The sequence below is a fragment of the Lutra lutra genome, chromosome 16 (assembly GCF_902655055.1).
Source record: "Lutra lutra chromosome 16, mLutLut1.2, whole genome shotgun sequence".
NCBI classification, from domain to species: Eukaryota; Metazoa; Chordata; class Mammalia; order Carnivora; family Mustelidae; genus Lutra; species Lutra lutra.
The window spans coordinates 36,932,652-36,946,811 of record NC_062293.1 but is presented as its reverse complement, the minus strand read 5'-3'; the positions used below and the strand labels follow the sequence as shown (position 1 = coordinate 36,946,811).

The following is a 14,160-nucleotide window of genomic DNA, read 5'->3' as shown; positions in this document are numbered from 1 at the left end:
TGCCCTTTTCTTTCGCAGCCATATCCCGCTTTGCCAAAGTGAAGAAAGCTTACACTAGAGCTTACAAGTTGGTGGCTTGCCGACTAGTCACAGCCACAGATGTGTTTTGATTGGCTTGCAGAGTGTTAATTTTCAAAAAATTGCCAGTATTTAGAAGTTGGGAGATTGAAATAGATATATGGATTTCTGCCTTCTCTTAAAAATGGGATGATAATGACAACAGTGGTTTTATATTCCACTTGGCAGAAGTTAACTGAGGCTGTTTGTATGGCTGCTGCTTTTAGAGGAAACATGAACTCTCTTGTTCATCCAGCCCCCACCCATTCAGCCTTACTCATTCCCATTCCCAGAGAGGCCTCTGATGATATTTGGGTGTCCAGATTTAATGAAGGAGACTGCTGAGTATTTTCTACAGGCCATGTCCTCTAATCTGGTTCAGAAGCCTTGCTCCTTACCTTCTGACCTGATCTGTACATTCCTCTACAGTGTAAAGCTAACTGGGTTAACTTTCAGCACATTAAAAATATGGTCTCAAGGGTGCCTGGGTGGCTCAGTTGACTCTTGGTTTCAGCCCAGGTCATGATGTCAGGGTCCTGGGATCGAGCCCCACGTCACGCACTGTGGTGGGCGGGGAGTCTGCTTGAGATCCCCCTCCCGCACTTTGCTCCCCCTTCCGCACACTCACACCCTTGAACACACTCACATGTGCTCTCTCTCAGATAAATAAATAAAACCTTTAAGACATACATGGTCTCTATAATAAGCTTGCTTCTTGACAACATGCCAGAAGTTCATTCTCACCTCAGTTTGTTTCTCCTCTCTGAATAACATTAGATCTATATTCTTCAGCTTGGTGCTCATATTCTTATCCTCCAGAATAGCCTCACTGCCCATTTTCAGCATTATTTCCCATAGATGGTAATCCAGATACCATGAGAACAGGACCATGCATGCTTTGTTGCTATTGATTCCCCTGAACATTGTACGTACTCAGTCAATATTTGTTCGATAAGTGGCTTTGCCACTGGTTCCTGTCCTCATATCCTCTGCTTCAGTCATAATGTTCCCTGAACATAACCCATGTTTTTGTCCCTCTTTCTCTTTGTTCTTGCTATTTCCTCTGTCCATTCTTTTATTCACTACATTCATCAGATATTTTTTTAATATCTGTTGGTTATGGCAACATAATGAGGATCCAGGTTAAAATCTCTGTTTTAATGTGGAGTGTTATAGTCCACAGGAAGACGGGCAATAAGTGACAAAACTCAATGTAGCAAATGTTGCTTATGATAGTGGGATTACATCAGTGTGTTACAGGAACATACAGCTGAGTCAGCTGACTCAGCTGAAAGAGGGTCAGGGAAGGTTTCCCTGAAGGAGGTGACCTCTAGACTGGCGGCTGAGTAGCATATAGGAATAAGCCAGACCAAGAGGGTGTGGAGAAGGGGAGGGAGGTGAGAAACAGAATAATTTTCTAGGCTGAGGGAATGCCTGGACCATTGGAATGATATTCCCATCATAGTCCTAATCCCGCCTGTACTTTTATCCCATGTCAGATTCCACATTCTTCACGAAACCATGGGGAGAGGGATTTTCTCTCTTCCTAAACCTACTCCAGCACTTTGCTTATATCTCTACTGGCATTTATGATATTCCACCATATATATTAAAAGGGTTATTGTATCTATATTCTCTTTCCCTTATGAGTCTAATAATGTGTTTTGAGTCTCCGAAGTACCTAATTAAATATTTGTGGAAGTAAGAACCTACCCCGTGCAAGTTAGACACTGGGCAGAAATATACAGGAAAAAAACTAATTTTGTTAAAACTAGATCATTTTATGCTGTATTGGGAAATAAAAAAAGTAATGAGCAGTTTCTTCCACAGATGTCTAAAATGTAGCTTAAAAAAACACTCTCACATGCAGGGTCAGGCTTTACCCAACCAGTTGCCTCACTGTCTGGGAACCTAATTAAAGTTTTAGCATTTGTCAAAGTGTATCGAACAGTATATTTAAATGTATTTTATTATATGTAAAATATACTTTAATAAAATAAGGTGTAAGGAGGGGAGAATTATATCCTAATCCTAGGTAGCCAGAAATGATGGAAACCCAATAAGTGAAAACGGAGGGTGGTTTGCACATAATTTGTTCTGTATTCTACGTAATGATTTGTGTGATTTTCTGATGCTCTTATGCTAATAGCAGTCAGGACTCCTAAATTTACTGACTTACAGATTCCCTTGTCTGGAAAGCATGTGAATGAGCACACTTACATGTGCACCCTCATTTGTTTGTCCCTCCTAAGACTCCAAAGGATCGAAACGATTCTTTAAAATGATTGAAAAACATGTAAATGTTTGCGGCTGAAACAGATCTGCTTCTGTTCTTCTCCCAGAAACATGGTGGTGGCTTTGAAGGAGCTATCTATTCGGGGTGACTTTCGAACTACAGTTGAATACCTCATCAAATTGTTGGAGACTGAAAGCTTTCAGCTGAATAGAATAGACACTGGCTGGCTGGACAGACTGATAGCAGAGAAAGTACAGGTCTGTGTTTTCCCACTTGCCAAACAGTTTTGGGGACTGGGTTTTTACAGGGTTGTGGTGTGATCAGTCCATGTCACTAGAGAAAATGTATTTGATTCTAATGTAAATGATGCTTGATCTACTTGGAAAAAAACTAGGAGTCAGTGTAATTTTAGCACCACGGAGTCCTCGTGCCTGTGTTACCTGGTCATTTTATGGGTTCTAGTAATACTTGCAGGGGTGTATTTGAAGAGAGGCATCCAGGGATTGAAATACGTCTATCCTCATTTGATGTTAAGTCTACTTCAGAGTTACCAGCTTTTACGTCCATCTATCAAGTGCTGATGAGGGGGTCTCATTTAAATCAGCGGTTACCCCTTGTTTCTGAATCACTGGGCTGTTCTAAATAAGACTGTATGTAAAATCATTAGATTCATCTAAATTATCTAAAGGTCCAAATTTTGATTATGTACCATATTTCTTTGAGATTATCATTATCCAGATCCTTGTACCTTTTTTTAATTCATTTATGACAAAATCTTGTTGTTGAATTCCTCTCTGATGAGTTCAGTGGAAATCCTTAGGGAGAATAGAGTTTTTCCTCTCTATTCAAATGAAGCCTCTATTCAATTTTTTTTTTTTTTTAAAGATTTATTCAGGGGTGCCTGGGTGGCTCAGTCATTAACCATCTGCCTTTGGCTTAGGTCATGATCCTAGGGTCCTGGGATAAAGCCCCACTTCAGACTCCCTGCTCAGTGGGGTGCACGCTTTTCTCTCTCCCGCTCTCTCTGCTTGTGGTCCCTCTCTCACTGTCTCTCTTCTCTGATAAATAAATGAATAAAATCTTAATTTAAAAAAAAAGATTTATTCATTTTAGAGCGAGAGAGCACAAGTCAGGGAGGGGGGCAGGAAGAGGGAAAGAGAATCTCAAGTGGATTCCAGACTGAGCATGAAGCCCAGTGTTGGGCTTCATCTCACAACCCTGAGATCAAGGCCTGACCTAACACAAAGAGTCAGACACTTAGCCAGCTGTGCCACCTACGCACCCTTGCCTCTATTCAAGTTCTAAAATTAATGTGTTTTTATCTCAAATATCAGTTGAGTAATAAGGATAGAGGTTCTCAATGCTAGCTGTTTCCTCAGAGCGAATTTGGACCTGATTTAAGTTGAGAAGCCATGGTGCTAAGTGACCATGCTTTTGATCTGCCTTCTTTTTCTTTCCTTCAGGCAGAGCGACCTGACACCATGTTGGGAGTTGTATGTGGGGCTCTCCACGTGGCAGACGTGAGCCTGCGGAATAGCATCTCCAATTTCCTTCACTCCTTAGAAAGGTAGGCTTTGTTTCTCATGGGCATGTTAACCAGTAGTCCTGCTTCAAAGATCGATTTATTGGCGGCGGCTGGGTGGCTCAGTGGGTTAAAGGCACTTTAACTCAGTGGGTTAAAGGCAGAGGCTCTTCAGCTCAGGTCATGATCTCAGGGTCCTGGGATCGAGCCCCGCATCCGGCTCTCTGCTCAGCAGGGAGCCTGCTTCCCCCTCTCTCTCTGCCTGCCTCTCTGCCTACTTGTGATCTCTGTCTGTCAAATAAATAAATAAATAAATAAATAAATAAAATCTTTAAAAAAAAAAAAAAGATCGATTTATTCTTCTATTCCTACGGCTTGTGAATGCTACCTATTACTCGGTGATCATGGAGGTGGGGGAGGTTTGGTTTGGTTTGGTTTTAAAGGTTTATTTTTTAGAGAGAGAGAGCAAGTGCGGTGGGGGAACAGAGAGAGAGAGGGAGAGAATCTCAGCAGACTCCTGTTGAGAATGGAGCCCATCTTGGGGCTCAATCTCATGACCCTGAGATCATAACCTGAACCGAAACCAAGAGTCAGACGATTAACTGACTGAGGCACCCAGGCGCCCTGACGTGGGAGTTATTTTTATTAAAGATTTTATTTACTTATTTGACAGAGATCACAAACAGGCAGAGGGAGAGGGAGTAGTAGGTTCCTTGCCGAGCAGGGAATCCAATACAGGGTTCTATCCCAGGACCCTGGGATCACGACCTGAGCTGAAGGCAGATGCTAAACCGACTGAGCCACCCGGATGACCCCGATGTGGAAGTTTTTATGGCAAATTATTTTGGGACCCTAACTTTAGATTCTATATATTAACTTCTACCACAGTTAGAATGGGTTGCTATTCATTCATTCATTCATTCATTTGAGAGAGAGAGCAGAGGGAGAGAATCTCAGGCATTTTCCCCACAAAGCAGGGAGCTTAATGCAGGGCTTGATCTCACAACCATGAGATCATCACCCTGAGATCTGGACCTGAGCCAAAACCAAGAGTTGGACACTCAACCAACTGAGCCGTCCAGGTGCCCCAGAGTGGGGTTGCTTTTTAAAAACGAATTCAGCTAAAATAAGCATTTTCTCCTGTACAAGTATTAAATCTCTCGAAACCCACCCTTGTGATGAAAATCTGGTGTTTCTCTCTAGAATCAAACCCTGAATATTTCATATATTACCTGTAACACCTTTCAGAAATTCGTAATTGAGGCTGATATTCAGGATGACCTCATGAGTCTTGCAACTGGAGGATCAGGCCATATGGGGCTAAACTAATTTCTAACTCTGGTTCTAGAGACTAAGCTCTGCCTTTGAGTCCCTGGAGGAATGGCCCAAGGGGCTAATCATTTTAAAGCACTTTAATCACAGGCACTTTATTTCCTTCTGTGTTGTTAGACTTATATCAGCTTTCTTTTAAGGTGTCTGAAAGGGAGAAGCAAAATTTTAAAAATTGAACTGAGATTGCACAGTTATTCAAGTCTTACGATAGGTATCTTTCATTGTGTTGCTTTCATGCACTAAAACCTTCAGCAGCTCACATTACCCTCGTGTATTAAATCTAAATCCCTCAGTGTGACTTTCAACTCCCTATATACTTTGACCCCTTTTTTACCAGTCCAGTTTTACTTACATCTGTTCCTCACCATGTAATCTCTAAATTAGTTAAATGGCTTCCCTGCCAGTGTACATATGTGTCATGCGTAATCTCCTCTGCAAACTTCCCTCCATCTTTTTAATGTTAGTTATTTTTTATTTATTTTTCCAACTTGTATTTTGAAGTAATTTGTTTTAAAAAAGAGTGGCATGAATCGTACAACTTCTATGTATTCTTTACCCGGATTCACCAGTTATTAACATCTTGCCTCACTTGCTTTATCACTGACTCCCGCTTTCTCTTGTCAGAAGTCTTTCTTGATAATGTTTCCCTCTGAGGCAATGGCCTTCCCTTTTGCTTGAACCCAGCCATGGCCAATTTTTTTTTTTTTTCTTTTACTACCCCAAATGAGGTCCCAGTTGATAACAGTAGATGGGGGTTGATTTTACTGGGGCATTTCTCTCTCTTTTTTTTAAAGTTTAATTTTCTTTCTTTCTTTTTAAAAGATTTTCTTTGTTTATTTGAGAGAGAGAGAGTGTGTGAGAGAGAGCATGAGAGGGGAGAAGGTCAGAGGGAGAAGCAGACTCCCCATGGAGGTGGGAGCTTGATGTGGAACTCGATCCCAGGAGTCTGGGATCATGACCTGAGCCAAAGGCAGTCGCTTAACCAACTGAGCCACCCAGGCGCCCAATTTTATTTTAATAACAAGTAATATATTCACATGGTTCAAAGTTCAAAAGGCACAAAAAGGTAGTGAAAATTTCCTTCTTACCTCTGTTCTTTGACCACCTAATTTTTTCCACTGTGTCAACTCATATTATCAGTTCTTCTGTAACCTTCCAGACATATTTTAAATTTATATAAGCATGTACATGTAATATTTATTTCTTCCCACCCCTTATTTTTTTAGAAACACAAATGGTAGCATACTCTGGAGCTGTTCACAATTTCACTTGCTTTTTTCACTAAATAGTGTATTTTGGAGAGTAGTTTGTATTAGGACATAAAAGCCTCCATCTTTCTGGGTGCCTGGCTGGCTCAGTCAGTAGACCATGCAACTGTTAATCTCAGGGTCATGAGTTCAAGCCCCACACTGGGTGTAGAAATTATCAATAAGTAAACTAAAAAATATATACATAAAAGCCTTCTGCTTTCTTTTTAATGACTGTATAATGTATCATTATAGGGCCTTTTCATAATTCATATATCAGTCCTTTACTGATGGTCCTTTAGGCTGTTTCCAGTCTTGATAGTCCAGGAAGTGCTACCATTAATAACCTTTGAGATTTCCTGACAAACTTCTGGAACTTTCTAGAAGTAAATATGACTTATGTTTTTGTTCTTTCAGGGGTCAAGTCCTTCCTGCGCATACGCTTCTGAATACAGTAGATGTTGAACTTATCTATGGGGGAGTCAAATATGTACTTAAGGTATGCCGAACCCCACAGAAAACTACACCTTACTTTTTGTTTTTCTTTGTTATCTTGCTTTCTTTAGGTTAAGGGATGGGGGAAATGTTTGGTTTACTTCAGGGTAGGGTATTAGTGAAATTGCTGTCATTATTTGTGTCAGTAGCCTAAAGTAGTATTTGATGTTTCTATAAAAATGTTTCAGTGTTCTTTAATGTGACATAGGAGTCTGAGAACAACCAGACTAGGGGAAAGCATCTAAGGTTGCCCTATTAGCTTGCAGCAGGACTGAGCCCTGCCCACAGACACTGATGCTAAGAGCACCTTCTTCTCTGGGAGATGTTTCTTACCTATATTTTTGAGGTAGTGACATTTTTTTTCTGGGGCTCCACTTGGAGGGACACACTGACTTGTCCCTTCTGGTTCTCATTTCCTGCAGGTGACGCGGCAGTCCCCTAACTCCTATGTGGTGATCATGAATGGTTCATGCGTAGAAGTAGATGTGCATCGGCTGAGTGATGGAGGGCTGCTCCTGTCCTATGATGGCAGCAGTTATACTACGTACATGAAGGAGGAAGTGGATAGGTAAGGGGCTGTGTGTGGGCCATTTGCTGGTCTTTGTGGCAACTTTCCTTCTTGGTAATCACTAGCTCTGGGGCTTTTTCAAGGTCTTTTTGGGTATTCTTTTTTAAACAAAAAGATAGTACATGTACTTAACAAAAATTTTAGGAATACAAAAGTGTTTACAGTTAAAAACATTGTTTCTCTGCCCCTCCAGTGTGAGTAGGCCATGAAAAATAAGTTTCCCTCTCTTTAAGCAACCACCATTAACAGTTTATTTTTGCAGAAGTTTTATATGTGTAATTTATGTATATGTACATACTGTGTTTTTCTTCTGACTACATTCACAAATAAAAATAACCCTTAGACACTGTTCTGCACTTCTTTTTTTTTATTATAGATTTGTTATAGATATAACATAGATTATAGCCTGTTTACCACCAGTCATTTAGTGTTGTTGTGTCAATGAAATGAATTAGTACATGTAAAATGTTCAGAACATTGCCTGGTACGTAGTAAGAGTTCAAGTAAGCCGCTATTATATCGTCATCATCTTCATGTTTGTTTTTTTAAAGTAGAGGTGTCTATTATTTTTAATGGTCATATAGTATTCCATTGTATGGATGTACTATAATTTATTTAATCTGACCCATATTGAAGGAAGTTTTGGTTACTTGGCATTGCCAACAAAGAGAAAATGAGTGTTCTGTGCGACCGTGTGTATATAGGTAAAGTTTCCAGTTTTGGCTTGTGTGTGTTTGCGTGTATGTATGTGTTGTGTTTTTCTTTTATTTAAGATTGACATCATTCTATCATTCTCTTTTGCAACCCAAGGTGCTTTATTGGCTTACATACTCCTCTTTATCTCCTAGGTATCGCATCACAATCGGCAATAAGACCTGTGTGTTTGAGAAGGAAAATGACCCTTCTGTGTTGCGCTCACCTTCTGCTGGGAAATTAATCCAGTACATTGTGGAGGATGGAGGCCATGTGTTTGCTGGCCAGTGCTACGCTGAGATTGAGGTCAGGGTGGGGACGGGACACTCAGAGTATGGAAGGGAAGATAGGAAGAGTGTGTGCTGGGGTGGACTAAGACTGAAGAGTAACAGAAAAGAAATAGAAAGTAAAAAGCATTAGTTGGTTTAATTGGCTTAGGAATACAATTTTAAAGACAAGTAAGAGGGGCGCCTGGGTGGCTCGGTGGGTTAAGCCTCTGCCTTCGGCTCAGGTCATGATCTCAGGGTCCTGGGATCGAGTGCCACATTGGGCTCTCTGCTCAGCGGGGAGTCTGCTTCCCCCACCCCTACCTGCTTCTCTGCCTACTTGTGATCTCTCTCTGTCATATAAATAAAATCTTTAAAAATAAATAAAAATAACAAGAAGCTCACAGTTTTTCTTTGACAGATGAGGAATCTCTTCCTCCCAAGATAGATACTGAGCAGCGGCACTTACTGAGTCAGGAATCATGCTAAGTGCAGGTTATACAGAAAAAAATATGATAGGTGGAGTGGGGCCGCAAAACAGACAAGTAATGAAATATGGATTCTGAGCGAGCTAAGCACAGAGTTCAGGGGCCACTTAACCCAGATTGGGGTGCAGCTGGTTTATGTGATGGGTAGTAGGGGAGGACTTCTGAAAGAGAGAGGACTTCGATCTTACTTTTGAAAGGTAGATAGTAATATACCAGGTGAAGAAGGGCACGGTAAATGTGGAAAGGGAAGTGTGCAAAGGCACAGAAGAGAGTGTAGTATATTTAGGGAACTGCAAGGGCATATTGTACTGCTTGAGAATGGACTAAGGTTAAATGGGAAGTGGCAAGCCAAGATGCTAAATAAGTAATCAGAACTTGGTCATGAAGGACCTTATGAGACATACCAAGATGTTGCTACTATCCTGGAGGCAGTGAGGAGTCCCTGAAGGATTTTATACAGAAGAGTGACACACTGAGATTTGGACTCTAGAATGATTGCATTTAGTGACCTTGTTGAAGGTGTGTAGCAGGTAGGGTATTCTGCTGGGAGATTTTTCAAGTACTCTAGGCCAGACATGGTGAGGGCCTAAACCAAAGAGATGGCAAGAGAGGAAGATTTCTGAGAGATATTTAGAAGAGGTCCTTGGCTGGCCTCGATAATTGGGTTAGGGAGAAAGAGGAGTAAAGAATAACTCTCAGGTTTTGGCATGGGAATCTAAGGTGGACAGACTGAGCACCTAAATCCATGGGTATGAGGAGGCTAAATTGTAAATCAGTCTAAGAATAAAACAAGTAAAACAGAGGCACCTGGGTGGCTCAGTCATATTAAGCAGCTTCCTTCGGCTCAGGTCATGATCCCAGGGTCCTGGGATCCTGCATCGGGCTCATCATTTGGTGGGAAGCCTGCTTCTCCCTCTCCCACTCCCTCTGCTTGTGTTCCCTCTCACACGGTGTGTGTGTGTCTGTCTGTCTCTCTCTCTGTCTCAAATAAATAAAATCTTAAAACACACACACACACACACACACACACACTATGGCAAAATCAGTTTAAACATTAGAAACAGGAGATGTCAGTAGCTGTCCTTAATCCCTAAAACTAGGTCCTGAGAGATTTTCTAATTGCCTTCCTGTATGCTCTTAGAGGTTTCAGGTTTCATTTTTCTGGACTGATTTAGAGCTAGTATGACTTAGATGCTGAGGGAAAAACTAGCTTCTCTAAATCATTCATCTGTGTAAAGAGAGGGTAAACTCTTTAATTTTATTTTTTTCATTATAGGTGATGAAGATGGTAATGACCTTAACAGCTGCAGAGTCTGGCTGTATCCATTATGTCAAACGGCCTGGAGCAGCTCTTGACCCTGGCTGCGTAATAGCCAAAATGCAGTTGGACAACCCCAGCAAGGTCCAACAGGTGAGTAGGAAGGTACTTTTAATTTTGCTCTCCAAGAGCTGATTACATGGTAGGGGTAGCTTGGAGGGGCAGATGATTTCAGTGCTTAGTTTTCTTAAGCTTCTTTCCCTCTGATCTCCTGCCTTCTATTTATGCCTATAGTGTTATGGAATTAGACTTCGCAAGAATTACTACGATGCTAAGATTCTATGATTTCTTCGTGACACTCCGTGCACTGACTTCTCTTCTTGTAGCTGCGTACAATAAAGGGACTTCTTGATTGTGAATGATGAATCTGAGTTGCAGTGGTGTGTGTGTAAGCTGCATAGAAGGTAGTGGGTGACTTGCTCTCTCTTTGGCATTGGCAGGCTGAGCTTCACACGGGTAGTCTACCACGGATCCAGAGCACAGCCCTCAGAGGCGAGAAGCTCCATCGAGTGTTCCACTATGTCCTGGATAATCTGGTCAACGTAATGAATGGATACTGCCTTCCAGATCCTTTTTTTAGCAGCAGGGTACGAATCACTTCTGTTGGGGAAAGAATGTACAAATAGGGTACCTGTTCTCCAAGATAGTTTAAAAATCACATGAGGATTTAGAGGGAGGGAAAGAAAGTTGTTTGGCCTGAGACCTTGATTTATGGGATTTGAAGTCTTTAAATCCTTGCTTCTTATCTGTGTTACTGACTTCACATTTAATTGGGATTTAAACCAGGGAAAAAAGGGCAGTGTTAGATGCCTGTATTAGAGTTTCACAGTAAATACTGTATGGCACTGAATTCAGATATAGCACTTTCTTTGAGGGATTGTGTTAATTTTGTCTGGATCTTATTTTATTACTTTCTTCTCAGGTAAAAGACTGGGTAGAGCGGTTGATGAAGACCCTCAGAGATCCCTCCTTGCCCCTCCTAGAATTGCAAGATATCATGACCAGTGTCTCTGGCCGTATTCCCCCCAACGTGGAGAAGTCTATCAAGAAGGAAATGGCTCAGTACGCTAGCAACATCACATCAGTCCTCTGTCAGTTTCCCAGCCAGCAGGTATTTAGAGAGTGACACTGTCATTCTCTACTAGCTACCAGTTCTGGAGTTCACGTTGTAAGATTCCTTCCTGGTTGGATCCTTTCTCTGGAGCTTGTGCTTTTGCAGTCTTGAGTGTTGTGCCCTTCACAAAAGTGTCTCAGGATATAAGCCTAATAACAAAAGAACTAGATGTAAAATGTAAAGTGTTTGTGGTTATGAGGAAAACTTATTGGCGATGTATTTCATAGAGGTTTATTCTTGGGCCTGTGCTCTAATCAGAGGAATTTTGTGAATGTAAAGTAGAGGGATATTTGTAGTTTTATTAGCAACGACTTCCTTACCACACCGGCAGCATGCTCCTTACTTATCCTTTGCTAATTTACATTAGGGAGTTAAGCTAGGCAAGTAGGGGATAAAGTACGGACCATGACCATGAGTATATCCTTCCTATCAAGGGCCTCTGGTAGGGTGGTAGCTTTTGTGATACACTCATTAGTTCATCTGGGAAAGGGTGAAAAGAAAGAAAAGTTGCTCATTTAACACAAGCCTCTAAAACTAAGCCCAGTAACATCCAGCTGTTCCCAACACATTAAAGATAGACGTGATTGTGTTATATTGAGATTACTAGTGGCGATCCTACAAAGGCTAATACTTTGGGTCCCTTTGTTGGGTTGGGTTCATTTTTTTCCTCTTTCTTCTGCTTTAGATTGCCAACATCCTAGATAGCCATGCAGCTACATTGAACCGGAAATCTGAGCGGGAAGTCTTCTTCATGAACACCCAGAGCATTGTCCAGCTGGTACAGAGGTAGTTACATGTAACTCCAGAAGAAAGATTCCTTTCTTCTAAGTGGTCACCAAGAGATTTACCTCAGGTTTGACTAGAGAAACTAGCACTTGTATCTTAGAAAATACCTTGTATCTTCTACGTATCTTAGAATTGTGAGCTAAAATATTCCTGATGACTTCTTTCTAGTCTGCATCATTCTGTTGAGTATTAAGTCACAGAAATTTCATCGCTTTCTTTTTCCTTGCAATTTTGATAAAAATCCCGATTTTTCTTCTGTCATAGGGTTGAGTACGACATTCATTCTTCTTAGCTTATGGAGCCAACTGTTGGACTGAAGGAACATTGACAGAACATTTTCAACTTTGAGATGCTCATAAATTTTTCAGATAGCCCTTAGCCATTTCAGGAGTGTAGTGATCATTCCTACTTAGCAGTGGGAACTGAATCAGAGTGCTGTTAGGTGGGGCTAGCAAGTGGTTTGGGGGGTTTGTTTTGTCCTCCTTTTTTCTCTCTCTCTTAATTAAAAAAAGCAAAAACAAAAACAAAACCTTGTCTATAGAGAGATATCTGAGGCTTAGAATTTAACTTGATCCAGTTAGTTGATTTTAGGCTGGCCCCTGCCCTGCCCTAGAATTCAGAGGGAAAGCGGTGCAGTAGGAAATCTAGAAAGTGAACCTGGACTCTGGACTTATTATTTAAATAGTCTGTTATTTAATCGTGTCGGTCTATAGGGTTTTTCAGTGGAGACTTTTTTTCCGGCTGCCTAGGTACCGAAGTGGCATCCGGGGCCACATGAAGGCTGTGGTGATGGATCTGCTGCGGCAGTACCTGCGAGTAGAGACCCAGTTCCAGAACGGTAAGCCTGTTCCTGAGGACTGTTTCTGAAAAGGCTTCCCTGTAGGACTGTGCAGCCGCTGAGCCAGTTCTCCCTGTCACTAACACCCGGACATGAACAAAACTCGTCCTCCTGTCACCCTTTCCTTAAAAACTAAACCTCCATATCCCACTAGTGCCCAAGAAAGGATAACAAAACACAGCTTGATGAGATTGTGACTCTGGTAGTGCTTCTGGAAAAGAGTGGCGATAATTTTTCTAGCAGAGATTAGTATTCCCTGTTGATGTCATCTTGACCTTGTTTAGCGAGAGTTGGTTGAGTCATGACCAGGCTGAAATTGAAAAACTCTATCTGAAGAGCTTGCCTCTTGGCAGCTAATCCACGGATTGAGCCACAGTCATCTGAAAAGGGCTCAGATTTTCCACTACTTTTCAGTGTATCATTTCAGTGGAATTTATCCCTGGCTTTCTCTGAAGAGCTTCATTAAATGATGTATAAAGTCTCTAAATGTGAAACACCTCTAGCTGGGATTTTAAAAGCGGCGTGCTGCTGATACTGCTTCCTGCCACAAGGTGGCAGTGAAACATCATAAGAATTTGAAATACTACTTAACGTTTTCTTACAGGTTTTGCTTTCTTTTGCATCTTTGAGAAGGTGGCTGTGCCACCCGTAAACAGCAAAAATACTCAAGTGAAAATTAGCAAACGAAATCCAGCAATGTATAAAATAATACATCACAACCAAAGTGTCTTTATCCCACTACTACAAGCTTGATTAATATTGGAAAAACCAACTACTGTAATTTATCATCTAGGAGATTCAAAGAGGAAGAACCATGGTCATCTAAAGATATGGGGGGGGAACATTTGACAGAATTTAATATTCATTCATGATAAATAAACTCTTGGCAAATGATGAATAAAATGGAACTTCTTTAAACATGTAAAGTTCCCCCAGAAAAAAATCCATAGGAAACCTTATGCATACTGGTAAAATTAAAAGTATTGTTGAGAGCATACCCTTTAAGGTAGAAGTAAGATAAGGGCACCGGCTCTCACTGCTATTTAGCATCATATGGAATGTCTGAGCTGGTGCAGTAAGATAAAAAGCACTTAAATGTATGAGAACTAGAAAGGAGTAGGGAATATATCTGCCACTATTAGATATGATGTCTGCCTGAAAAACCTCAAATTATCCACATATTTATTATTAGAATTAAAG

At 41.1% G+C, this 14,160-nt stretch overlaps 1 protein-coding gene across 11 annotated transcripts in view; it reads left to right on the top strand.

The window, feature by feature from the left end:
* ACACA (acetyl-CoA carboxylase alpha) overlaps window positions 1-14,160 on the top strand; it is a 243,255-nt gene that overhangs the window by 80,425 nt on the left and 148,670 nt on the right. For all 11 annotated transcript variants that reach the window (XM_047708298.1, XM_047708296.1, XM_047708299.1 and 8 more), the window contains 10 exons: window positions 2,400-2,550; window positions 3,757-3,860; window positions 6,812-6,893; window positions 7,312-7,457; window positions 8,306-8,456; window positions 10,181-10,315; window positions 10,663-10,809; window positions 11,145-11,333; window positions 12,022-12,122; window positions 12,872-12,960. In XM_047708298.1, coding sequence (XP_047564254.1) covers window positions 2,400-2,550; window positions 3,757-3,860; window positions 6,812-6,893; window positions 7,312-7,457; window positions 8,306-8,456; window positions 10,181-10,315; window positions 10,663-10,809; window positions 11,145-11,333; window positions 12,022-12,122; window positions 12,872-12,960 — 1,295 coding nt within the window. The remainder of the gene's footprint in view (window positions 1-2,399; window positions 2,551-3,756; window positions 3,861-6,811; window positions 6,894-7,311; window positions 7,458-8,305; window positions 8,457-10,180; window positions 10,316-10,662; window positions 10,810-11,144; window positions 11,334-12,021; window positions 12,123-12,871; window positions 12,961-14,160) is intronic.